Source organism: Pongo abelii, chromosome 16, assembly GCF_028885655.2.
Source record: "Pongo abelii isolate AG06213 chromosome 16, NHGRI_mPonAbe1-v2.0_pri, whole genome shotgun sequence".
Classification (NCBI taxonomy): Eukaryota; Metazoa; Chordata; class Mammalia; order Primates; family Hominidae; genus Pongo; species Pongo abelii.
Genome location: NC_072001.2, coordinates 51,844,023 through 51,871,763, shown reverse-complemented (window position 1 = coordinate 51,871,763; position 27,741 = coordinate 51,844,023). Strand labels below are relative to the sequence as shown.

The 27,741-nt window shown below is 40.9% G+C and overlaps 1 protein-coding gene across 1 annotated transcript in view; it reads left to right on the top strand.

The window, feature by feature from the left end:
- SHC4 (SHC adaptor protein 4) overlaps positions 1 to 27,741 on the top strand; it is a 139,855-nt gene that overhangs the window by 18,068 nt on the left and 94,046 nt on the right. The window contains exon 2 of the mRNA XM_024232402.3: positions 20,765 to 20,835. Within this exon, the coding sequence (XP_024088170.2) occupies positions 20,765 to 20,835 (71 nt within the window). The remainder of the gene's footprint in view (positions 1 to 20,764; positions 20,836 to 27,741) is intronic.

Genomic DNA, 27,741 nt, shown 5'->3' with positions numbered 1-27,741 from the left:
TGGTTTATTTTTATAACAGTTTTATTGAGCTATAATTCACATACTGTAAAATTCACTCTTTAAGTGTACAATTCAATTGTTTTTCATATAGCCACAAAATTGTGCAACCATTACCATTGTCTAGTTTTAAAAAATTTTTAGCACTCCAAAAAGAAACCCTGTAGCCATTAGCAGTCACTCCCTCTTCTTCCCCTCCAACCACTGGCAGAGACTAATCTACTTCCTGTCTCTGTGGATTTGTGTTTTCTGGCTATTTCTTATAAATGGAATCATATAATATGTGGTCTTTTGTGTCTGGTTCCTGTCATTGAGCAAGTGTTTTCAAGATTCATCATGTTGTAGCATGTGTCAGTTCTTCCTTTCTTTTTATTCCAGTATAATAGTCCATTGTACGGCAATACCACATTTTGTTATCCATTCACCAGTTACTGGACCTTCGGGTTGTCTCTACTTTTGGGCTATTATGAATAGTGCTATAATGAACATTCATGGGTAAGTTTTTGTGTAGACATGTGTTTTCAACTTTCTTGGGTGTACACCCAGAAGCGGATACTGATTGGAATTCAATCTCCTTTTTTTTTTCTGATGGAAATGGAGCCTTCATTCTAACAGTCATGGAATGCAATGGTTGGTTGCCGCTGAAGTCTGGGTTCCCAAGTGGTTGAGCTTTTTGAACTTATCTGTCTATATTTTTATACTTTATCAGATTTCTTTTGTTCAGTCAGCTATCACTTTTTGCTTTTCAGAGTGAGTCTGTCTCTGGGAGGACCCAACATTTCAATCTGGGCTCTTGAGCTCTGGAGAGGACAACCTGTTACCACTGTTATCGAAACCAAGGGTAAATGGGCTCTGAATGAAAGACTGGGTTGCTCTCCTAAGAGAAAAACATAAGCATAAACATTAGTGTTGACTTAGTAGTATTTTTAGATGTTTTTGGGTGCATATTTTTGTATTCTTAGCCATGCTTAAGACATTTGAAGTTGTTAGGTGTAATACTTTCAGTAAGGTGTTATTGTATAAAGACTCTGCTTTCAGATAATGGGGATTAAAACGTTACTTTTGCTGACATATAGGAAAGTCTGTTTAAGAGCTGCTGAACTGATTCGAGTAAGAAACCTTTTTACAGAGCTCTTTTTTGGTAGGAAGAGGGCTGCAGAGGAACCCTGACTCCTCAGCTGCCATCTGAAAGCACAGTTTAAAAGAACCCCCTTATCACTTCAGATTATATCACTACAAAACTCAAATAACTGGAGTTTAAACAAGATAGAGGTTCCCCTTTTTGTTCATGTTAGGTAGGTTAGCCATGGATTCAGTCATCAATAACCCAGGATCCTTCCAGCTTTCTGTTTGGCCATCCTTAACACATGGCTTCCATCTTTGGGCTCATTCAAGATTGCAACAAGGCTGCTAGAGCACCCAGCATCATACCCATTTTCCAAGCAGCAGGAAGAAGGAATGGCAAATACAAATGGTGTACCTTCTGGCTGAGTCAGCTCCCTTTTAAATAGTTTTCCTTGAAGTCCTACCCAATAACATCCTCTCACATCTCCTTGGGCTCCTGGCTTCCAGGGAAACTGAGAAATGGCAGTTTTTAAACTAGGTACATTGGGGATCTGTTGGTAAGGAAGAAAGAGGGAAAGGACAAGGAACAAAAGATGTAGGTAGGACACCCAGAGTCTCTGCCCTGGCTGCCTAGGCTCTCATGCTTTAAGATGGATGCAACAGAGGTGGACACCACATGGTGTTGCACACAGAGCTGGGCAGAGCTTTGCAAGAGCCCATCCTTTTACCACTTGAAAGTTTGTAGGCTTAGATTGTTGAAAAATAAATAGACCTTTTTCTGAAGAAGACATAAAAATGGCCAACAGCTATATAAAAAGGTGCTCGGCCAAGGCAGAGACTCTGGGTGTCCTACCTACACCTTTTGTTCCTTTTCCTTTCCCTCTTTCTTCCATACTAACAGATCCCCAATGTACGCAGCTTAAAAACTGCCATTTGTCAGCTTCAGTGGAAGCCAGGGGCCCAAGGAGATGTGAGAGGATGTTATTGGGTAGGACTTCAAGGAAAACTATTACTGATCATCAGGGAAATGCAAACCAAAACTATATGGGATATCATCTCACACCTGTTAAGAGGGCTATTATCAAAAAGACAAGAGACAATAGGTGAAGGTGTGAACAGGGAACTTTTGTGCACTCTTTGTGGGAATGTAAACTGGCACAATCATAATGGAAAACAATATGGAGGTTCTTCAAAAAATTCAAAGTAGAACTGTCATATGACCCAGCAATCCTATTGCTGGGTATATACCCAAAGGAAATGAAATCAGCATTTTGTAGAGCTATCTGCACCCCCATGTTCATTGTAGCATTATTCACAGTAGTCAAGATATGGAAACAACCAAAGTGTCCACTGATGGATGAATGGATAAAGAAATTGTGGTATATATACTATGAAATATTATTCAGCCTTAAAAAAGAAGGTAATCTTGTCATTTGTGACAACATGGATGAACCTAGAGAACATTATTCTAAGTGAAATAAGCCAGATATAGAAAGAAAACTACTGCAGGATTTCACTTATATGTGGAATCTTGTAAAGGTGGAATATATAGAGGCAGAGAGTAGAACAGGGGTTACAAGGGCCAGGGAGCAGGAGAAAATGGTGAAGTATAGGTCAAGGGGCCCAAACTTGCAGTTACATAGGATGAATAGGTCTAGAGATCTAATGTGCAGCATGAGGACTATTAGTAACATTGGATTGTAGATGGAAAATTTGCTAAAGGAGTAGATGTTGGGTGTTTTTACCCACATACATAAAGATTATTGAGAGGAATGTTTTTGGTAATGGCTGAATTGTCTATCTCAGTTATTCAGTGCGACTTTCTGGAGGATATGGAATTTCAGAAGAATGTTAAAGGAAGTGATGCTATCAGCAGACCCTCTTTAGGTATTATGGGAATGGCTGGCTTAGAGCCAGCATGGTATCACCTACACTTGGTTTCCATTGATGTACTCATGAATGCCATTGGTCAGGGGAATTCAGGGCAATGGTTGAAGGTTGGGTGTGTAGTCAGTGACTGGGCAAGAAAAGAAGCTGCCTAACTTCTACAAAAATCTCAAGCCTGAACTACACTTCTTATTAGCTGTAACCAACTGACCTCTCCCTGCTCCTAGACTCTTACTTCAGCATGCCTAACTTTTTGATTACTTACATCAATCTATGTATCCTTCTAGAAAGTCATTACTTAATGTAAAAACCAATAATAATAATTGATTATCATGAGACCTTCAAGCAATGTAAAAAATAATTGGATAATAATAACCAATAATTAATAATAATCCACTCATGCTAGCAGACTTTAAAGGAAAATAGAGATCTCCCTGTGCTCTTTTTTTCTCCTTAGCTAAAAATGCTGAGTGTGTTTTTTTTTTTTAAAGAAAATAAGCTATAAAATAAGCAACTTGAATCTAGGATCCTATTTACATTGCATCCTGAAGGTGTTGGTTATTTAAGTTATAACGGCGTTATTTGAGTTTGATTCAAAAATCTATGTTCGATTTTAATGGGAACCTGATGTTTGTGATCGAATAGCTTAGCAAATTTCTATGCTTGCTTAGAGCTTTGTGCTGCGGGGTGATCTTGTTCAAGTCACTTAAATGCTTTGAAAATAAAGGGGTTGAGACAAATAGTGTCGTCCATCACAAAGTTTTTATGAATCTAGAGTTTTTGTTTTTTTAAAAAAAATACTAACAGGTCACCTTGTTCTAGCTCTGATCATGATGACCCTGTGATGTAATCCTGAAGCAACCCTACAGTTACTGAAGTCACAGGATCCTGCTGCTGTCCATCTTCATGGCATTGCCATTTACATAAAATTAGGCTCAATCCTGATTATTTATAAGAATATGAGTCAAATACTGCATGTTCTCATTTATAAATGAGAATGAAATAATATGTACACGTGGGCATAGAGTTGAAATTGATAGACATTGGAGACTCAGAAAGGTGGGAGGGTGTGAAGGAGGTGAAGGATAAAAAATTACTTAATGAATACAATGTGAACTATTTGAGTGATAGTTACAGTAAATGCCCAGACTTCACCACTACCCGGTATATCCATGAAACAAAACTGCACTTGGACCCCTTAAATTAACACCAAAAGGAGATTCCCCAAAAGGTATCCAGACATGTGAAAAGGGCAACTGTATCTTCAACTTTCAAAGTTACTTGATTTGAATGCTTGAGAGAATCTGATTCATAATTAAAATACTTTATTTGAATCAGGTCTTTCACATTTCATGGGTAGTCTTCACTCCTGCCTCCCCAGGAACTGTGATCTTGCCATTATTTCTCTTCTCTCCTGTTACTATCAAACTTTCTATGAATAAACATGCTCAAATCTGTTCTACCCTTAAAATAACACCCTCCCCTAAGCTTATCTTGCCCCTCTTGTTAAAATACCAATTTCTCAAAACAAAAACAAAAGCACTATGCTTACCGGTTCACTGCCTCATCTCCATATCAAATTTTAAATCTCTTGCTACCTGGCTTCTGCGTTGACTACTCCACTGATATTGTTCCACAAAAGCCAACAGTTGCCAAACTCCTGTGAACATTTTCCAGTTCCTTAGCCTATTGACCTTCTCCACTGCCCTGAATTCAGTCAACAACTTCTTCCTCCATGGAGCTCTGTGTACCTTTGACTGCTGCTGTCTTATAATCTTCTGATTCACTTTGTACAACTCTGACTTTTGTGTCTTTAGTAGACTGTTCTCTGCCTTCCCTTTAAATGCTGAGTGACATCAGATAAGCCATTTAATTTTTTATCCACAAAAGGTAGAGGAGTTGGAATGGATCATCTCTAAGGTCCCTTCGAGTCCTGGTGTGCTTTTAGTCATGTTATCAGGAGTCAGAATTCACTGCTCAAGGTACAGACCACTCTTGTGTTTCATGTAAAAAGAAGTATAATGAGAAATGATTAACATTTGAGCTGCATTTCTGCAAAGCCGTATTGTTGACTGCTGCTTTTTCAAAGAAGTCATAAAAGCTGAAAACTAATACAGCATAATTCAGCAGTTTATCACCATGTGGGAGAATGACAAATGTGAGTCATGGTTTCAGTATAACGAACATTGATCATTCATTTAGGACTTCAGTGCTGTGACATAGAGGGAGAGTGACATCAATGAGGTTCTTTGCCCACATGGTCTCCAGACATGACCACACATTGGACATGCAAAGTCCTAGAGCGCTGGGAAGATTGAAACCACAATCATACTGATGCTGCTACTAGGAACATCAACTTTGACCAGACATGACAACTGATGACAAAAATTTTGGCCTTTGACACTGCTGAGTCAAACGGAAAATGGAGTAGAAGAAAGGGTTTGATGGAGCTGCTGTTTGTCTACCTTGTGGCAGTATTTGCAGATGCTCTCATTTGTGAATACACAGAGTTCCTCCAATAAATATTTAATTAAATTAAAACTCGACGTCCTAGGTACTCAAAGCTGAGTCAGATTTGTGTGATTTTAGGGTGTAGCATATAATTATTTAATTTTGTTGAGGAACTTATAATTGAGAATGAAGGTCACAATATCCCAAAAATGTTCAATTGTAAGTGGATTTTGTGTTGGCAGGAGAGACCATAAACACAGTGTCACTATTAGGTTAGATCATATTCTCAACTTAACTAGACAAGAATACAAAATATAATTGGTAGGTCATTCACTAAACCATCCTGCAAGGGCATTGCCTTGGCCACAGCAGTAACCATAACCAACTTGATGGTGGACATGTTGGGCCACTGAGAAAATTGACAGGGCCCTGTGCTTAAGGTGTTCTTAGCAGACACCTAGAGCAACCTTGTCAGCATCTGTGTCTGGGCCCATCCCTCTGCTGCCCCATGATGGGGTGCACAGGGCTGCCGCCTCTTGGCATCTCTGCCTGAGAGCCTTGGAATACCAGATGGGCTTCCAATGGCAGGCCTAGTCTTTAGATTAGCTTTGTCTGCACAGCTATGATCCTGGCTTTTTGCCTAACCTTTCAGAGCAAAGGACATCCAGCAAGACTCTCCTGGGAAGCAGATTAACTTCTGTGAGTCACTGCTCTTCCATCTCATTTATGATTCATGACCTGAGCTGTATTTTTAGCTTTTATTTATTTGGGTCTGAGAAGTGGGCTGGGTGGAAGTGTAGTTGGGAAACTCATGAAAGAATAAGAAGAAATTGGCATCACATCTAAGCGAGGGTGGCCTGAAACTTGGTTATAGTCCTCAGACATTCAGCATAGTGTATTGAGAGCCTACTGTGTGTCACATATTGTGCTGGACTCCAAGAACAAAAGGGAAAATGAGAACCAGCTGCTGCCCTCTAAGAGCTCATTGAATTGTGTGGGCAGATGGTTAATTGGATGGTTAATGTAATGTGGCCCCTGCTGATATCTCAGCCATACCCCTGGACATTAGTCATATTGAAGTATTTGGTATTTTTGGACCACCCCTTATTTTTGCCCTTACCTCTTGCACATGCTGTGCCCATTGTCTGGAAATTCCTCCACCATCACCTCTCGTTGCCTGCCCTTCATAACTCGCCCCAGCATCCTTCCTCTGACCCTTCTTCCCTGATTCCCTGAGGCTGGTCTGGAGCCTCTCTGACACACTCCCATAGCCCCTTGCATCCCAGTGCTCATCACATGCCTATGGAGCACCATTGATTGAGGTCCCTGCACAGTAATTGAGGCTTGTTTATCAGCTCCCCATACTAAGGCAGGTAGAACTGAAGACAATCAGGAACAGCAGTATAGTCATCCCACTGTAATGATGAACATATGCTGAGACCTTTGTGTGTGCCAGTCACTGTGCTTAGCACCACACATGCATTACCTGATTGGATCCTCACAATAACCCTATGAAACACATAAACTATTGTTCTTGTTTTATGGATGAGGAAACTGAGGCTTCGAGAATTAAAGTTATTTGTCCAAGGTTTCACAGCCAGTATGTGTAAAGCTGAGATTCAAACCCAGGCCCTTCTGACTCTCAAAGCCCATGCTCCTAGACTCTATGCCATATTCCTTCTCCCCTGTCATGGTTATTGTATCAGTCAGGATAGGGCAGGTCATTCTGTGTTAACAAGTAATGCCAACATCTCAGTGGCTTAGACAAAAAGGTTTACTTCTTGCTCATGTCATGGTCCGTAGCACATTGGCTGGGGGCATCTGCTGTATGTTATTCTCACTCAGCAAAAAAGCTGAAGGTGGCTGTCTATCTGTGCCTCCCCAATTGCAAGAGAAAGGACATGTGACAAATCACTCCCACAGTGATATCATTGGCCGAATCAGGTGCTGTACCCAACTTCAAAGGGGCAGGAGAAGTGCAACGCTACTCTGTGCTGGGAAGGTGAAGAATTGGAAATATTTGTGGAACAGCACTAATGACTCCCACAATATAAAAGAAAGGAGTGAGGGAAATAGAGAAATGAAAATAATAGAGGATAAAGTGTTCAGAGGAATAAGGGCCTTCCAGGGAACAGGAGAAAGCTTGCCTTTTTAAACCATAGGTCTCCAGTTAAACGGCTGCTGGGATCAATTATTCAGTTGTTCTTCCTGTAAGTTGCATTGTTAAGGCTCCTTCTCTTCTGAATGTATTAATACTTTGACACAACCTGGGATTTTGCTGGATCTATCAGGAGAGAGTAGTCAATTGCTATTACAAAAGCATCTTAATCTGAGTAGGGTCAGCTTTTGCAAGCCAGTATTCCAATTCTCATTTTCATTACGGAGAACCAGTCCCACCAGGTTGAAGACTTTCTCCAACAACAGAGAGAAGCATTCCTGGTTTCCTAGGATTAGGCCTACATGGTGATAAAGATCTTAAAAGTTTCTTAGGAGGCTTGGCTACAGTGCCAACACTTGCTCCTCCCCGCAAAAGACTTGGGTTAAAGCTATTGGTTGCAACTTTTAGATCTCAATAACAACGTTAAAATTGAATATAAAATACAAGCCCTCAAGGAATTTCTGCAAAGAATATATTGGGAATATTTTGGTCAAGGAGAATTCACCTTTGTACAAAGCAATTCCTGTTTTCAGAGAGCACAGAATGGCTGACACAGTATAAAACTGAGCACAATACTTACAGTCTTAGGTATTGGATCAGCAATCTTTTGTCAAGTCACTATAAGTTATTAGATAATGTAAAACATTTGCTACATACAGGGGGTGTCTGGCCTTACCACTTCTCTTTCTCTTCATGATATGGATAGATAGATCTATATGTATATCATTTATCTATCTATCTATCTATCTATCTATCTATCTATCTATCTATCTATGTGTCTGTGTGATAGAGTACTATCTTCTATATATAATATATGCAAGGCATGAGTCTCCCCTAGATGATAAACTTCTTTAGGTCAGGATCGGAGAGATGACATGGAACAGCAGCTTTAAACATCAAAAGATCTGGGTTCTTCTCCATTAATCAGCCCTGTGGCTCTTGAGCACAGCATTGAACCTCTGAGAATCAGTTTTTCCATCTGTAAAAATGGAAATCAGGGCCAGGCGTGGTGGCTCAGACCTGTAATCCCAGGTTTTTGGGAGGCCAAGGTGAGAGAATTCACTTGAAGTGAGGAGTTTGAGATCACCTGGGCAACATAATGAGACCCCATCTCTACAAAAATAAAAATAAAAAAGGAGATCACCTACCTATTCAGGTCTCATCACAGTTTCATTATGAGGATCAAATGATATAATACTTTTGAGACTAAACAGAATATACATCTCTATTTGTGCAAAGGCACATGATGAATCACATAGCACAACTTTTCTGGCCATGCCTAGCAGAAGAAAGAGCCATTTGTGTCTCCCAACACATTGGTGCAAAGTTATTCCTAGGAGAAGTCATAGCTCTCCAAATGCTATCAGTATAGTTTTTGCCACAGGGATGACCTCCAGCTGGGTGACTTTGTCTGTGCTCAAGTCTGTAGGCAGAGATGAAACCTCTCTTAGTTCAAAGAAATTCCCCTGTGTAAGGGATTTTCAATGGGAGTAGGACTGTTGGAATGAGACAGTGCATAGCTGCCTCATGGGATGCAGATGGTTGTCATACTTTCCTTGCCCACAGATGACCAGTGCTTTTTTCAGAGAAATTGAAAGATTTCTTTGGACAATTGTAGGCAGCTCATTTCCCAGTGTATTAGTCTGTTCTCACATTGTTATAAAGAACTACCCAAGACTGGGTCATTTATAAAGAAAAGAGGTTTAATTGACTCACAGTTCTGCAGGCTGTACAGGAGCCATGGCTGGGGAGGTCTCAGGAAACTTACAATCATGGCAGAAGGCAAAGGGGAAGCAGGTACAAGCTTGGTTCAGCTTACTTTAGGCGGACTGGGAATAGAATCTTGGGGATGGAGACAATGGAGACTCTCTCCATCTGCTGGGGTGGAGTCCACTTTAGCAGGGAAAGACATCGAAGGAGATGGATTGGGCCAAGTGAAAGGCCTTGCTCACTTCACAACCCTGCCTTTTGACTTGGGCAGGAACCCTGGAGAAAGGAGATCTGCCTTTTGTAAGAGCAAACAGAACACACAACTTACTGTTAGAAGGTTCCATCGTTATAATGACTAATGACTTACAGGGTTGAAATTTCCTGGTTGTTGAGTCTCCAATGTGAATGACTGAACAAATCCAGATTTTCAGGCTTTTAAACCCGGAGCAGAAGGAGGAGCTTTCAGCAAAAATAGATGTTTGTATTTTAAAAATATATATTCAATTCAATCAACCAAAATATATTTGGAGGGTCTACTATGTTCCAGGTGTTGGGGATACAACACTCCCTGTTCTCTGCTACTAATCTTCTAGTAGGGGAGACAGATAGCCAACAAATACATAATAATTTCAGCAGTAAGTGCTCTGTAGAAAAGCAAATAAGAGGACAGAGAATAGTGAAGAAATGGAAAGTGTTAGCAGCTCTATGCTCCTTGATGCTATAGATTATAATATACATATTATTATATAATGCTATTATTATAGCATTCAAAGGTGCTATAAGATTATTCCTAAGAAAAGTCAGTTTTTGCCAAGACCACTTGCACCTCCTCCTTCAAGGTGTGTTCCAAGCAGCTCATCTCTCTGTCCGTCTCACTGAGCTCTCTCTGAACTTGCTTCCCTATTCCAGGGCAGGAGATCCCCTACTCCCACTGCTTCAAAACCCTGCCCAGGTTTTCATTTGATTGATGTTACACTAAAAGGGGAAGGATTTTCCATTCCCTTCTTACACGACCCACATTCTAACTCAAACCTGGCACAAGGAGGGCTTCGGCCAGCTTAACTTCAGGATTATTTTAATTGACAATATACCCCTTTAAGAAGGAACACATTACAAATGGTCCAGTTAGGATGCAGGTTATTTTGAGACTTCCTGAACATCATTTCTTGGCTAGTTCATTCAAATACATAATTTAATTGCACTGTAAGAGGTGCTGGGCATAATGATGACTAAGACTCACTCCCTGCCCTTGAGAAGCCCATAGTCCAGCAGGAGGCATAGATACTGGAACAGATAAATTGCAGCACCACAGGGTGACTGCAACCTAGGGGCGTGACCAAGGTGTTCTGTGACACCAAAGGAAGAGCAATGAACTCCACCTCAAGGCTACAGAATATTTCAAAAAACTGTAGTAACTGCTGATGCCTCATTCATTTATCCGTTATTCATCCATTCATACATATTTCCTGAATAGTTTATATCAAGGATCACACACTGCCTGCAGATATTGCTTGTTTGGATTCCTTTCGTTGTTGTTGCTTCTTGGTAATTGCTTTATTGATATGTAATTCACATACCATATAATTCACCCATTTAAAGTATACAATTCAATGGTTTTTTAGTATATTCACAGAGTTGTGCAACTATCACCAATTATAGAACATTTTTATCAACCCCTAAAGAAACCTTGTACCCGTTAGAGGTCACACTCCATTCCCCAAAACCACATAGCCCTACTTTCTAGCTCTACAAATTTGTCTGTTCTGGACATTTCACATAAATAAAATAAAATCAGTCTTTTATGATTGTCTTTTTTCACTTAGAATTAATATTTTCAAAGTTCATTCATGCTGTAGCATGTATCAATACTTCATCGCTTTTTATTGCCAAATACTATTCCATTGCATGATATACTACCTTTTATTTGTCCATTCATCAGTTGATGGACATTTGGGTTATTTCTACCTTTTGGCTATTATAAATAATGCTGCTATGAACATTTAGGTGCAAGTTTTTGTGTGGACATATGCTTTCAATTTTATTGGGTATATTTCTAGGAGTGGAATTGCTTGGTCATACAGGTAACTCTGTTTAACTGCTTGAGGAACTGCCAAGCTGTTTCCCCTAGTGGTGTTACCATTTTGCATTCCCAGCAGCAATGGATGATGGTTCCAGTTTCTCCACATCTTCACCAACATTTATTTTCACTTTGCTGGTTTGTATTTTAAATTATAGCCATTCCAGAGGGTGTGAAGTTGTACCTCACTGTGGCTTTGATTTGCATTTCCCAATCGTAAATTATATTGAACATCTTTTCATGTGCTTATTGTCTATTTGTATATATTTCTTGGAGAAATGTCTGTTCAGATCTTTTGCCCATTTTTAAATTGGGTTGTCTTTTTATCATTGGGTTGTAAGAGTTTTTTAATATATTTTAGATGCAAGTTTCTTAGCAGATATATCATATGCAAATATTTTCTCCCATTCTCTGAGTGGTTTTTTTCACTTTCTTCTTTGTGTCATTTGAAGCACAAAAGAATTTAATTTTTATGAAGTCCAACCTATATATTTATTTCCTTTGGTTGCTGATGCTTTTGGTGTCATATCTAAGAAACCATTGCCTATTCTGAGGTCCTGTGATTATGACTGTTTCCTTTAAGGAGTTTTACAGTTTTAGCTTTTATATTTAGGTCTTGTAACCATTCTGAGTTTATGTTTTGCTTATGGTATGAGATAGAGGTCCAACTTCTATATACAATTGCTCTGGTGCCATCGGTTGAAAATAATGTCATTTTTCCATTGAATTCTTTTGTCACCTTTGTCAAAATTCAATTAACAGTAAATGCAGGGGTTTACTTTTGGACTCAGTTCTATTCTACTAATCTATATGTCTACCATTATGCTAGTACCACATTATCTTGATTGTGTAGCTGAGCAGTAAGTTCTGAAATTGGGACATGTGGGTTCTCTAACTTTGTTCTTTTTCAAGATTGTGCTGATTATTTTGAAATTACACATGAATTTTAGGAAATTACACATGAATTTGAAGTTAGACATGAAGTTTAGGATCAGTTTGTCAGTTTCTACAAAGAAGCCATCTGAGATTTTGATAGGGATTCTGTTGAAGTTTTAGATCAGCTTTTGGGAGTATTACTATCTTAACATTATTAAGTCTTCTGATCCATGAACATGGGATGTTTTTTCCATTTATTTCACTTTTCTTAAATTTCCTTCAACAATGTTTTTCAGTTTTCAAAGTGTAAGCTTATCCTATCAGATTTATTCATAAGTATTTTATTCTTTTTGATCACATATTACAAATGAAATTATTTTCTTAATTTCATTTTGGATTGTTCATTGTGACTTGCTGGAATTAAAAATTAGGAAAACTTACAAATAAAGTCTGATTTCTGACCTCTTTTGAAAAATCACAGGGTCTAGTTTCCCAAATGGTAACGAGGGACTGGAATGATTGGTTTGGGCCTTGTTCTTTTTGCAGGCCGTATGGTTCCAAGTTTGTCCTAATCTAGCTACTTTCTTATATCTAGTTTACTTTACTCATTAATATCTTTATTATTAAGCATTGAGTTTTCGGCCTTTATGATTATTCTTTTGGGAAATCTAAGTTAGATGAGATTCAACTGGAAAGAGCAGTTAATATTATTTAAGTCCTTAATGTGATTGTTTTTATATGCATATCCCATTCTTTCTTAAAAGTTACCTCAAGCCTTATCTTACTTGCTCATCTCAAGAATATTGTTGATCCAGGCTTTACACAGAGGATACAAAGAAGAAACAGACACCATTCTTGCTATAAAAGAGATACAGACACATTGACAAAGAAGTAGTTCCATATTAGCAAAGGAAGTTTTATTAAAGATCTGCTAGAAGTTCATACAGAGTATAGAAGAGGGCCCAAACAAGATCAAGGGTGCAGGTAGGGATAGGGAAGAAGAGGAGAGATCTCATAAAAGAAGTGACTTTGCATTTCCTTGTGAATGATGAGTAGGTGTTAATCAGATGGACATGGATAAGAAGGACATTTCAAGAGGAAGGAGCAAAGGAAGGGTTTGTTCTGAATTTTGAAGCATGGTGAGTTCAGGCAAATGACTAGAGTGCAAAATGAGAGGGCAAAAGCGGGGAGGAAAAGGCTAAAGAGTTCAGAAGGAGCCAAATCATGAGAGGCCCTGTACATCATTCTAAGAAAGCTGGATCTTTTCCTGAAGACTGGTGTTTTCTCCAAAGTGTGATTCCTGGACAACCTGTAGTAGAAGGAACTGAGTGCTTATCAAAATGCAGTTTCACAGTCTTACTGAAGAAGAATCTCTCAGAGCCCGGGAATTTTATTTTTAAAATCTGATTTGCAAGTTTCCCTGGTGATTCTGAAGTTCTCTCAAGTTTGGGAAGCTCTGCTTTAAGGATGGGGGTCTTGGGAGTGTTTTAAGTGAGAATGATTGGGGGATAGGACAGAATGATTACATGCCATATGTGGGTTTTAGTAATGTGCTGGCTGCACTGGGAAAGACAGATTCAAAAGGTGGGACACCAGAAACCCCATCTTAGGGAGGACCATATTCTAAAGTCAACAGTAGAATAAAACTCAGAATAAAGAATACACTGGATCATCCTTGAAATCTCCAACACCCGCGCATCTGGACGATCAATTGTCAGAATCAATGTCTTGTGTTTCTGTTTGCATTTATGGAGAGATACTCTTTCTTTGGGGCAGAGTATGTCTCTAGAAATGCAAACAGAAACACAAGACATTTATTATTGCAAACAGAAACACAAGACATTATTTAACTCTCCATAAATTCAGATACTCTTTCTCTGGGGCAGATAGTTACCCTACTCTCTGGCAGGTAGGGTTGAAAGACTGAGGAGATAACAAAGGGGCTAATATCTCGCTTTCTGTCTGCCAAATGGATGCAGTTGAATTCATATGCTTCGCCCATGAATATGATGTGAGACCCCAGTATTGCAATTGAGAGAAAGAATGTGCCTAAACTTGGGTAGTAAATGCTGGGGGTAGTGTGCAGAGTTCAGGGAAGAAGACAGGGAATTTATGACGATGATAGGGAGATTGAAGGGATGGATTTGAAGAAAAAGTAAGAGTTGACTTTTCTGGTTTATGTAATTAGGTAGATAGTGATACTATTGGTTTAGATCAGAAATGAAAATAGAGGAATAATTTGAATGTATTCAATTTGAGATGCAATTAGAATATTCATGTGCCAATACACATCTGAAGGTGGGAGAAAACCTGGGCTAAAAATGTGTGTGGCATGAGCATGAGGTAGTAATTGAAAGCAAAGGAGTGTACGTGCTAGAGACTGATTTTATTAGAGTAGAGTAGAACCTAGGAATCAGAATTTTTAATACTTCCCAAGTGATTCTAACATGCAGTCAGGGTTGAGAACCACTGGTATAGGGAGAGAAGAGAAGGAACCACTGGTATAGGGAGAGAAGAGAAGGAACCATTGTTTTTAAAAAATAAGAAACTAGCAAAGGAGACTGAGAACGAATAGTCTGAGAAGAAAGATGAGGAATTGGAGAAAATGTTCTCAGGAAAGCTAAAGAAGAGAGGTTCAGAGGAAAATGAAGAGGTTGAGTAAAGGTCAACAGTGGTAGGTGACCCCGATAGGTAAGTAGGAAAACAAAAATCGTTCACTAAAGGAACTTTGAGGAAGTAGTTGGTTTGCTCAGGCAGTTTCACTAGAGTGTTGAGGCCAGAAACTTTACTATTGTGAGTTGAGGCATGAGTGAAAGGAAGAAAGTAAGACAATGTTTCAAGGTTGTGAAGGTAATGTCCCTGTTTCTTACTCTCCCATTTTTTTTTAAATGGGAAAGACTAAAAATTATTTAAAGGTGGCAGAAATATCCTGCTGTGTTTTCCTGCCATTTTGGTAGCCTCTACCATTGTTGAACATTTATTGCATGAAGGTCAGACCCTCTTTATACCATAGTTGATTATATACTGTTCTTCAGTGTTTGTTTTTAATTCATTAACTATTTATTTTTTATTTAGAGACAGGGGCTCGCTCTGTCCCCCAGGCTGGGTGCAATAGCGCGATCATAGCTGACTGCAGCCTCAAACTCCTGGGCTCAAGTGATCCTCCTGCCTCAGCCTCCTGAGTAGCTGGGAAGTGATTTTCTTCCTTGTCTTAGCACTCTTATTATAAACTTATCAAGTGCAGGGCCTGTGCCTTAAACTTCTCTTGAACAATATTCTCCCATACTCCTAGCCAAGATGCAGGTATATTCTGAGAAAAGGAATAAGCAACGTATAAAAAGAGATTTCACCCTAGTTAATAAAACTGTGGTTCCTACAGGTGAAGTGGTGAGCTTTGCTTATTTTATTTTTCAAATCTAAACTAATACTATTACTTATTTTAAAAAATAAGTATGTTTACACTTATTTGTATAAACAGTACAAAAGCATAAAGTAAAAAGTAAAAACCTGCCTCTCTCCCATTTCTAAAGGCAACCACTGTTAGTTTCTTATTATCCTGCAGACCTTCTTTCTAAGAGTGTGAGAATATGTATCTTTTTTTCTTTATGTAATGTGCTTGTAGTCATCATTCTGTAAGAGAGTTAGGATGAGACTTCCCATAAGTAACTATCATTCCTTTTCTCTGAAAATCCCAGTAATTTCTTCTCTGGAGAGCAAAGCCCAAGATACACATGGCCATAAATAGGCTGTTCACCTCTCCCTGGGAGCAAGTGGTTGAAGCTCAGACAGTACAAAAATATTATGACTGCCTTGGGGCATAAAGGGAGGAAACGAGCTGGGAGTTAGGTAAACCTATGCCGGGGGCTGAATGGGCAGGTTGTCTGAGCACCACTGAGCTCCGCTGCTTTCCCACCATTCCTGTATGGCTCCAAATAAAGGTCTTCAGTGTCCTCTCCTCACCGCAGGGTGGGGAATTAGGGAGTGTCCTCTGTCTCACCTCCTGCAGTTCCCAGAGCAGTTTGGATTCACATCTGCTGTTACCATTGTGGTCCCCCGTCTCGACACTGTGTCACCGTGTTCCTGGGTAGACCAAAGGGAGGATAGTGGCAGCCAGCAGGATAACTCCTCTTTTCACTTTTTCTGTTATACAGGGTCCTAGCAATGCTCTGAAGACTCTAGAATAAACCCTGATTCAGTACCAGTGAATAAATGAAACTGAGCCAGGCACTTCTCTTTAATAGGCTTCAATTTCCTCATATCTTAAATAAAGTTAGCAACAATGACTAACCTCATAAAAAGAAAAGATAAGTCATCTCTTTTCATGGTTGTCCTATCTGAATGGGGCCAGGTTTCTTAAGAACAGAGCCCATGTCTTATGCAGATCCACATTTAATACATGAATGAGAAGTATTGTCATCTCCAGTTTATAGCTAACAAACTAAACTTCTCCTCTCTCGGGTCTTGATAGTCAGCCACTATCTGCTTATGCAGTCATCAAACACCTAAAGAAAGAAGTGGACAGAGTATTTTTATGCACCGCCCCCTCCCCGCTTCCTCACCGAGGTTGTTTTTAAGTGAAATGGATTGTGTGAGTCAATGGGAAGACCCACTCCATTCTTGACTTTGGGGTAACTGTGGCAAAAATCAGTCGTGGTTTTCTCAACACATGCCCACAGTGGAAGGGGACTTGTCCTCATTGTCAATCATCTCAGGCTATGACTCATGTTTTTCCAGAAACTTCTGTTGTATCATACTGAGGCTTGCAGGAGTCACCTGTGCCATAGCTGACAGACAAGTGTATGAATCAAAACAGAGGTTCACACGAAGGGAAGGGGATCCCGAAGCAATGCTTGGGCTTGCCTTAGTCCGAAGCAGATAAGGTGGTTATAACCATGAAATGTGATTAAGAACGAAATCTTGGAGGAGTTCCTCTCACCCCCAAGACACTAAAAATTCCTCTCCTCATTGATAACCAAAATGAATGGCAACTTATTTAATAACTGGGCTGAGAATAGCCTTCACTTTGACACTCTCCTCATGTGGGCCTCAAACTTGATCAGCCTTGTGTGTCCTTGTTCCAGCTGTTTCTGTTTGTCCCTTTGTCCCCCTCCTGTTCAGACACGCAACCTACTCTCCTTTCCTTTTAAAGTGCCCACTGTCAATTCTATCATCCAGGGCTGTTCTCACCCATAGCTTATAGCCCGCCTGAGAAGTAGGGCACATTCTTGCCAGCTTCCCACTTCACTACAAAACCTCCTCGGTCTAGGATGTGTGTTGCCACTCCAAAATGAAGAACAACAAAAATAACAAACATGAAGTAATTGCTGAAAAATCTAGAAACCTTGCAAAGACATCGTTCTGGCCTGTAGCACCTGAGGCTGAGTCCTTGGTGCTCTTGTACTCCTGGGTGGAGAGACCAGCCAAGCCTTCACCTCCCTCCGTCCCTCGGCTCCACCCAGCCCCCACTCATTGTAAAGGTACAATAGAATTGAACAAAAGATGCTTCATTCATTCTTTCAACAAGTGTTTATTGAGTGCCCACCAGATCCTAGGCACTGTTGCAGGGAATATGGCGGTGATTGTGATCTTTACTCTTATGGTGGTTATAGCCAAGGGAATAAAAAGAGGTACTAGACAAGCAAATTAACAAGTAAACCAATAATCAGTCAGTGATGAATAGGGGCTGAGATGAAGGGTGGGAGGGGGCCTCTGAGGTGTGTCATTTGAACTGAAACCTGAAAGATGAGAAGGGGTTTGTCCTGCAGAACAGTGTAGGAGAGCCAGGCGGACAGAATGTCAAGTGCAGGGAAGCGCTGGGGTGTATTTGAGGAGTAGAAAGGAGGCCAATGTGACAGCAAAGTGTGTAAGGGGACAGTGACACTGATGAAGCTGAAGGGGTGAGCTGGGGCCAGGAAACCCAGGGTCTAGGGGTTTATAGTAACGAGCTTGTTTTGATCATAGATGCCAGGGGTTTCACGTGGTGGAGGAACATGATCCGATATACAGTTTTGAAGAACCACCGCGGTGGAGTGTGAAAAATGTAGGTGCTTGGTCACCTTTTCAAAAAGTGTGCACTGATAGGCCAGGTGGTATCACCTTGTCTTCAATCGGTGATTTACAGCTAAAGGGAAAGATGATACCCACCTCCTCACCAACAAGGCCTCCTGGGGGTATTGGAGGGGATCCAGGCCTGCTCCCCAGCCTGTGTGGGGAGTCCACTCTTTCCAGGGCCAGGAGTGCAGGATATAGGGACGCAAGACCTAGGCTTTGAGGTGGAAGAGGGTGCTGGAAGGCACCAAAAGCCAGAGCAGTCAGTGAAGACATATGGGCAATCTTTTCATGCCACCTGGACGTGGAGCTTGGATGCTTGGAATTTCCTGTCTTGACAATTCTGAGATGGGCTTTCTAACCTACTTCCTATATCTAGCTTTCTTCTCTTAATAACACTTACAGTTGAAGAGAAATCTCTAGACACCACTTCCTTAAGGTACCCAAGGCTTGGGAAGTTAGGTGTGATGGGGACAGAGTAAAATATCCAAAATGTTTCAGTACTAGAGATCCCAAGAGGAGTGTAACTGAGTGTGACTAACAGGAGTCTGGATGAGACTGGCAGGGTTATTGTCCTGGCCAGCATGCTCTTCCCAGCACCAGGCTCCAGGCAGCACTCAGTGCATCAAGGAGTTCTGTCTGCACAATCTGCTCAGAAATACTATTATACAGCAGGACGCAGTGGCTCATGCCTGTAATCCCAGCAATTTGGGAGGCCGAAGTGGGCAGATTTTTTCAGGTCAGGAGTTTAAGACCAGCCTGGCCAACATGGTGAAACCCCACCTCTACTAAAAATACAAAAATTAGCCAGGTGCAGTGGCATGGGCCTGTAATCCCAGCTACTCAAAAGGCTGAGGCAGGAGAATTGCTTGAATTTGGGAGGCAGCGGTTGCAGTGAGCCAAGATCGTGCCACTGCACTCCAGCCTGGGTGACAGAGTGAGACTCCATCTCAAAAGAAAAAAAAAAAAAGAAATACTATTATACAAGAAGTGTCTGCGTAGGTGCCCCTCCCCACCAGCTCCTGACATCTTTTGACAGTGTTTTTGCCATTCCCAAGCATAGAGCGGCTGGAAAGCCTCCAAAGGAAAGCTAAACAGGGAGCATATCATTTCCAAGGAGACAACAGATCACTTTCAATTGGACCTCTTAGCTCTAGTAATATTTCTAAGGCAATTCTCAAAGAAGCACTCTCCCTCCTCAACCAAAGCTCTTCTGGGAGGATTGACTCTCACAGCCTCACCTGGCAAAGCTACACAGAAGACTACTAAGTCCACGTCCCTAGGCTGAATCCTCTCAGGACTCCAGAATCTAATTTTCAGCTGCCAGCCTGTTATTTCCTGGATACCCCACCAGTGCCTTAAGTCAACGGCTCCCAAACCAATTCATCATCTTCCCTTCTCCTGGCTTTCCTGTTTCTGTTGATGGCATCACTGTTCCCTCTGCTACCCTGGCTAGAAACGTCTGAGTGAGTCATCCTTGACTCATCCTTCTCTCTTATTCTCCGTATCAAATCAACTGCCGAATTCTGTAGTATCTGTTTCCATGATGTCACCTGAATCTGTCCTGTCCTTCCTATCGACACCATCCCTCTTCAGTGTAGGCTGTCATTACTTCCCTCTCCACAGGATCATCCTAACTTATTCCCTCACCATTAACCCACCTTCATACTGCCGCTGACTTAAGCCTCCTCCAACACAGATCTAATCGCATCATGCTGTTGCCAGCAGCCTGCTATGGATCCTCACTGCTGCCACACTAAATATAAACCATCTTTCAGCTTTATAAGTCACAATTCCTTTTGCAATACATGGTGTTCAAGCTAACCATACTAATCACTGATACAGCACATGACTTTTGTCCTTTCAAGAACCCCCTTAATATTTAAATCAGCTGCAAAGGATGATAAGATCTTATATTACTAAGTTTGGTATTCTATGCCTTTATATGCTTGTTCTATCCACTTAGAAGATTTGACATTCCTGTATTCTTTATCTCACATTTATTTTTGCTTCCTCTACTATTTGGGCCTTTGTATGTACCAGGCGTTGTTCTAAAAGCTTTATTTACATGTAGGAAATACTTTCACTCTCCTAACAATTCCTATTGTATCCCCATTTTACCAGTGACAAAACTGTGAGGCACAGAAGTTAACTTGCTGAGGTTCAGTTTCCATAACTAAGAAGTAGCAGAGCCAGGATGCAAATTCACATGATTTGGCCCCAGAGCCCATGCTCTTAACCACTGAACCCACATTTGTCTTTGTTACTTGCGTTATCTATATTATGGTTTGGATTTAACTGGTGTTTTGTAATTGAATTGAACCTTTAGGCATGTGTCCATTAATAGTCAGAAATAACAGTGGTAGGCAGAGGATGCAAATGTAACTTTATAGCAGAAGCTGATTTGAGATGCTTCCCGGGAAGTTGCTGTGAAGCTAAGAGACAGCTTCTTGGAATTTTTGTCCTACTTCTTCTTTTTTTTCTTCTTATTCTAGTACATGGGCTGTATTGAAGTGCTGCAATCAATGAGATCACTGGATTTTGGAATGAGAACCCAAGTTACAAGGTAAGAAGCCAAAAATGGGAGGGGCTTTGAGCAGTATGGTTTAAAGTCACAATAATTTCTCTCACAGGAATTTTATGCAAACATTCCAATTCATTATGCACTTTTATTCAAGTGACTGGAGCGTAGAAGGCTCGCCCAGTGACCTTCAATGAGTGGCTTGATCTCATCGTGTGAAAGATTTCTCAACTGTGTGGCGGTGCATCTGTGTTTCATGTGAGGATGAATAAGATAATACAGTCTACAGAAATAGCTGGTTTCCCAGGTACCAAAAGTATTTAAAATTATGCCTGGCAGGAAGCCATTACAAGATCAGACCTGTCAAAGAGGTAGCAGAAAATAAGACCAAGTAAGACTTTCAACATGAGAAAGCCCAAGCTTTCCCCAAGCTCTTCCTGATGTGAGAACTTGCTTACTCCTTGTCTGGGTCTCCCTCCTCTATGTACAATGAGCTGTATGGAACAGTGGAACCAAGGAAGCTTTACCCAGGGTGACCCCAGGGAGCTTAGAGGAAGAAATCAGAATCCCTGTTATGTGGAGCTCAAGTCAGAAGCAGAAATACAAGGCATGGTTCATTAAAGCTAAGCCCAAAGCAAGGATGGAAAGAAGGAGTGAGTGCAGACTGGCAACTGGAAAAATTGTGAAGTGAGGGAGATGAGGTGAGAGGACTGGGTCGATATGGGTGGTTCAGAATGAAGACTTGGGCATCCATTGGATGTGGTGCCAAGGTGTGTCTCAGGGGCATGCCACAATAGATCTGTGCTTGCAGGCCTCCTGTTCTGAAGGTGAATGTTGTCATGTAGAGAATAACTCTCCCTAATGCTCATCCCATGAAATTCTAGGCCTAGAAAAAGAAGTATCCTGCGGTCAGAAAATGTAGCGAAAGGAGCCACATCACTCTTTAGGAGACTACAGTATACAATAGTATATTGAAGACTCTGAGCCTGGTGCAGTGGCTCACGCTTGTAATCCCAGCAACTCAGGAGGCTGAGGTTGGAGGATTGCTTGAGGCCAGGAGTTTGAGACCAGCCAGGGCAACATAGTGAGACTCCATCTCTACAAAAGTAAAAAGAACATAGCCAGGCATGGGAGCACATGCCAGTAGCCCCAGCTACTCAGGAGGCTGAGGCTGGAGGATCACTTGAGCCCAGGAGTTCAAGGCTTCAGTGAGAGATGATTGTGCCAATACACTCCTGTGTGGGTGACAGCAAGACCCTGACTCTTAAAAAAAAAAAAGAAAAAGAAAAAGAAGACTGAGCAGTCCTGTGCTGCTATAGTTGAAAAAAACTCTACCCCTCAAAATCTTCTTTTTCTTTTTTCTTTTCTTTTTTTTTGAGACAGAGTCTCACTCTGTCTCCCAGGCTGGAGTGGTGCAATCTCGGCTCACTGCAACCCCCGCCTCCCAGGTTCAAGCAATTCCCCTGCCTCCGCCTCCCGAGGAGCCGAGACTACAGGTGCCCGCCACCACGCCCAGCTAATTTTGTATTTTTAGTAGAGATGGGGTTTCACTATGTTGGCCAGGCTGGTCTTGAACTCCTGACCTCAGGTGATCCACCTGCCTTGGACTCCCAAAGTTCTGGAATTAAGGCGTGAGCCACTACACCCAGCCTTACCACAAGATTTTCTAAACTTATTGGGCCTTGGATCCTTTTCTCATATAACAGAAATGTACATCCTAGGGTTCCACGAAATGTGCCTTAGGAAATGCTGATTTGGATTCTCTGCCTTATGATGCATTCAAATCTGCCTTTCCAAACTTCTCTCAACCTATCCTTGGTATTTCCTCTGGAGTCAAACATTATATAATCCTGTTTTTTGTACTCTTGATACCTACGTCAGTCACTGGCACATGGCAGAGGCTCAGTGGATATTTATTGAATAAATTCATGGTTCCACCTGACTACACTTCAGTATTTGCAAGCAGCTACATTTCTTCTCCCCTTTTTCAGTGCCTTCAATTACTCTTCAAGTGACATGGTATCTAGACTACTTTCCAAACTGTTAGCCCTACTTTGATGGACATATTTCAGGGTTTACTCCATTTTGATGATTCTTAATCTTGAGACAATTTTTCTTCCAATCCTGAGCAAGCTACAGATGAGAAAAAGAGGGCTGATACCCCAGGTGGGCACAGAACAAAGGAATTCCCACTGTCCTAACCTGAGAGCTATGGTCTGAATATGTCCCCTCAACATTTATGTATTGAAACTTAATTCCCAGTGTGAAAGTATTAAGAGGCAGGGCCTTTAGGAGGGGATTAACTCATTGGCCAGAGCCCTCATGAGTGGGATTAGTGATCTTATAAAAGAGGTGCAAGGGAGCATGTGAGGATGCAGCAAGAAGAACCCGGCTAAGAAGCAGCGTGAGCCTTTATCACACATCAGATCTACTGGTGCCTTGATCTTGGACTTCTCAGCCTCAAGAAGTGTAAGAAATACATTTCTATTATTTATTCATTACCCAGTCTGGGGTATTTTGTTATAGCAGCAGGAATGGACTAAGACACTGAGGATGACTAATCTTCTATTCATTCACCCATTCATTCATTGATTCTTTCTCTTTCACTCGAATGTTTATGGAGTACTCATAAAGTGCCTGAAACTGTTCAAGCATTAAGGATCAAGCAGTGAATAAGACAAAGCCTCTTCCCTCATGGAATTTACATTGTTGCTGGGGAAACAGACTATAGGCAAGGAAACAGATAAATAAGCAATATACTTTCAGATAGGAAGAAGTGCTTATTTATTGCATCAAAAAAGCAGGGAATGAGGATAGAGATTTAGGTGGTGGGTTTTTAAATTTTATTTTATTTTCTAGTTATAAAATATTGCATGTTTACTTAGACGATTTGGAAAGTACAGAAAAGTATGAAAGAGAAAATTACTCACAATCTTACCTAGAGAGGGTGTCTATTAACAGTCTGTGTTTGAAATCCCTTTCCAGTATTTTTTTCTATACATGAGCTTACAAAGAATTTTACACAAAATCTGAACAATATTATATACTAAGTCTCCCATATTGAGCCATTTCCTGTTGCTAAAGATTCTAAAGCATGTTTTATCATGGTAAAATATACATAACGAGATTTACTATTTTAATCATTTATAAGTGTATAGTTCAGTGGCATTCAGCACATTCACATTGTTGTGCAACTATCGTCACCATCCATCTGCAGAACTTTTTCATCTTCCCAAAGATGGAAAATCTGTACGCATTAAACTCTGTACCCATTAAACAGTAACTTCTGGCTGGGTGTGGTGGCTCACGCCTGTAATCCCAGCACTGGGAGGCTGAGGCAGATGGATCACTTGAGGTCAGGAGTTTGAGATCACCTGATCAACATGGTGAAACCCTGTTTCTACTAAAAAAAATACAAAATTAGCCAGGCATTGTGGCACATACCTGTAATCCCAGCTACTTGGGAGGCTGAGGCAGGAGAATTGCTTGAACCCGGGAGGCGGAGGTTGCTGTGAGCCGAGATCACACCATTGCACTCCAGACTGGGCAACAAGAGCAAAACTCCATCTCAAAGGAAAAAAAAAAACCCCGATAACTTCCCATTTCCTCTTCCTCCCCAACCCCTGGCAACCACTGTTCTACTTTTTGTGTCTATTAATTTGACTGGTCTAGGTACCTCATAAAAGTGGAAACATACAGTATTTGTCCTTTTCAGTCTGGCTTATTTCCTTTAGCACAATGTATTCAAGATTAATTCACGTTGTAGCATGTGTCAGAATTTCATTCCTTTTTAAGGCTCAATACTACTCTCTATTGTATGTCTATACTACATTTTGTCTATTCATCCATCAGTCAATAGACATATGGCTTGTTTTTCTAAAATTTTAATGACTGCATAACATTCTCTTCTCCTCCTCCTCTTCCTGCTCCTCCTCCTCCTCTTCCTGCTCCTCCTCCTCCTCTTCCTGCTCCTCCTCCTCCTCTTCTCCTTCTCCTTCTCCTTCTCCTCCTTCTTCTTCTTCATATATAGAGACAGGGTCTCGATATGTTGGCCAGGCTGATCTTGAACTTCTGGGCTCATGGGATCCTCCCACCTCAGCCTTCCAAAGTGCTGGGATTACAGGCATGATCCACCATGCCTCGTCTCTTCTATTTTTCATCATTATAAGTAATGCTGTGTTTAACATCATATATATATCCTGATTATATTTCCAAAGGACAAATTCTAGAATTAGGATCACTAGCTCAAACAACATAAATGTTTTAAAGGCTTTTGATATGTATTGCTGGATGGCTATGCAGTCTATTTGTACTAATTGATACCCCCTTTTCCCAGCCATTTATCTATTTTTATCTACTTAAAAAAATCTCTGTCTGGGCGCAGTGGCTCATGCCTGTAATCCCAGTACTTTGGGAGGCCGAGGCGGGCAGAATAATTTGTAGATTTTTATTTTTACATACAACTAGAAACCCACCAAGTAAGATATAGGAAGTTACTAATGTTAAGAATTTGCAAATTAAAATGAGTGCATTATTTGGGTTTATCAAGAATGATCATTCATCATTTGGATGTGCAATATTACAAAGCTCCTGCTCATGCACAGTTGAAGGTAATTGGAATTCCCATGCCGGGCGCAGTGGCTCACGCCTGTAATCCCAGCACTTTGGGAGGCCGAGGCGGGCGGATCATGAGGTCAGGAGATTGAGACCATCCTGGCTAACACAGTGAAACCCCATCTCTACTAAAAATACAAAAAAAAAAAAAAAAAAAAAAATTAGCCAGGCGTGGTGGCAGGTGCCTGTAGTCCCAGCTACTCAGGAGGCTGAGGCAAGAGAATGGCGTGAACCCGGGAGGCGGAGCTTGCAGTGAGCCAAGATGGCGCCACTGCACTCCAGCCTGGGTGACAGAGCCAGACTCCGTCTCAGAAAAAAAGAAAACAAAACTCCGTAAACTCGTAAGTCTATATTTCCCTATTATTTTGTAAATAGTAAAAGGTGAACTGTTGTTTTTTTTCCCCCTCTGCTTCGAGGATTCAGTTATATCTAACATACACACCCAGGGGAAGATGTCTGGTATGGCATCTGGATATTGTTTCTTGTAGATGTGTCTATACATGATTCAGGCATGGCTGATTGTGTTCTAAGCAGTTATGGAAGCTCGAGGGTGGTGGTCTTTTATTTTTAGATCTGGTGGTCAGGAAGTCCTATCTAAGGAGAGGACATTTGAGCTAGGGCCTGAATAAGGTAAGGGATCCAGCCATGAAAGTATGTGAGAGAAGAAAGCTGAAGGCAGAGGGAAGATGGCCACGGACATCATGGGTCCATTGCGGCAACATTCGGGCAGGGAGTTTGTGAGAGAGGTCGGGCATGGTGGCTCACACCTGTAGTCCCAGCACTTTGGGAGGCCAAGGTGAGAGAATCATTTGAGTCTTGGAGTTTGAAAGCAGCCTGAGCAACATAGTGAAATCCCATCTCTACCAAAAATAAAGCATAGTAGTGCAAGCCTGTAGTCCCAGATATGCGACAGGCCAAGGTGGGAGGATCACCTGAGCCTGGAAGATCAAAGCTGCAGTGAATTGTGACCACACCACTGAACTCCAGCCTGGGTGACAGAGCAAGACCCCATCTCTAAAAAAAAAAAAAAAAAAAGAAAAAAATTAAAATAAATTTTTAAGAGTGTGAGAGGGTGTGCATCTTCTCCCAAGAGTGGATGCAAAAACATTCAACGGTCAACTCAGGAGAGGGAAAGGCTGACTGGAGGGGAGGATCAAATTTTAAAATGTCCTATGGTGTCAAGTGGTCCTACTTGAAGTCTGGAGATTCCAGCCACCAGTAGACTGGGGACCTTATCCATGGTGGGTCTTGAAAGCAGTGAGGCTGATTTCCAAGTGCCAGGGCCAGACATCAGTCCTTTACTTCAAAATCCTGTCCCCATCCCAGCTTCTTGAACTATTTCCCTGGGGCTTGTTGAATTTGAAATGCTGTGACTTGCAGCTACTTGGGTGTGAGAGCAGACCTGGGACTCCCTGACCCAGAAGGGAGGAGGAAAAACCCCGTCAAAGAAGGGTAAATTTAAAAAAAGAGAGAAGATATAAAATAGATTATCTCTCACTTTAAAGAATTAGCAAAAAATCAAAATTTGCTGAACAGAAAAATTATATTGCAGAATTCACCTCTGACTTCCTTTTAATGATGAATTCCTTGGTGTTTCAAATAACGTTTTGTATGGAAATAAATTACTTTCACATTTTTTTCTCAGGAGCTCACATATTGCTGAAAGAGAGGGTGATCTTTGAAACTCTTCTTTGAAATTGTAGGTCTTGAACTAAATAGGACTATGAGCTAAATGAAAAGACTTTATAAACATAAAAAAATTTAAAGAAAAAAATGGAAACGATTCAACAGTAATGTTTAATGATAACATCTAAGACAATCGGTAACAAAACAACCTGAATAGTGGTTGAACATCAAAAATACATTGCAGTTGAAAGAAGAGAGAATGACAAAAAAGGAAAAATTAGAAGGAAGAACAGTATTTGGGAAGTTGGGTGGGAAATAGAGGTTGTTGAGAAAGTGGTCCTTATGGCCTTGAGAAACACGCATTATTGAATGAGCCAGTTTAAAGTCAAGGTGAGAGAATGTCCTATGGATACAACACTCAAATCAAATATTTCCATCCAGTTAACATATGGGGGAGTTGGGTGGGAGGGAGGTGGATGGGATCTTTTGTTGTGTTTTTTCAAAAAAAATTTCCATGGACCAAATTAGGATTTCGTAAGAAAAAACTGTATTTTGTGTGATCATAGCTATCTCTAGACATTGACATACCACCAAACATAGAATAATTCAGGTGTGAATGCTGACAAACTGGTGTAAGTAATTACCGCTACAGATACAAACAATTGGAGGCTGATGTCTCACCCACTGTAAATATCTCACCATCTCTAGATT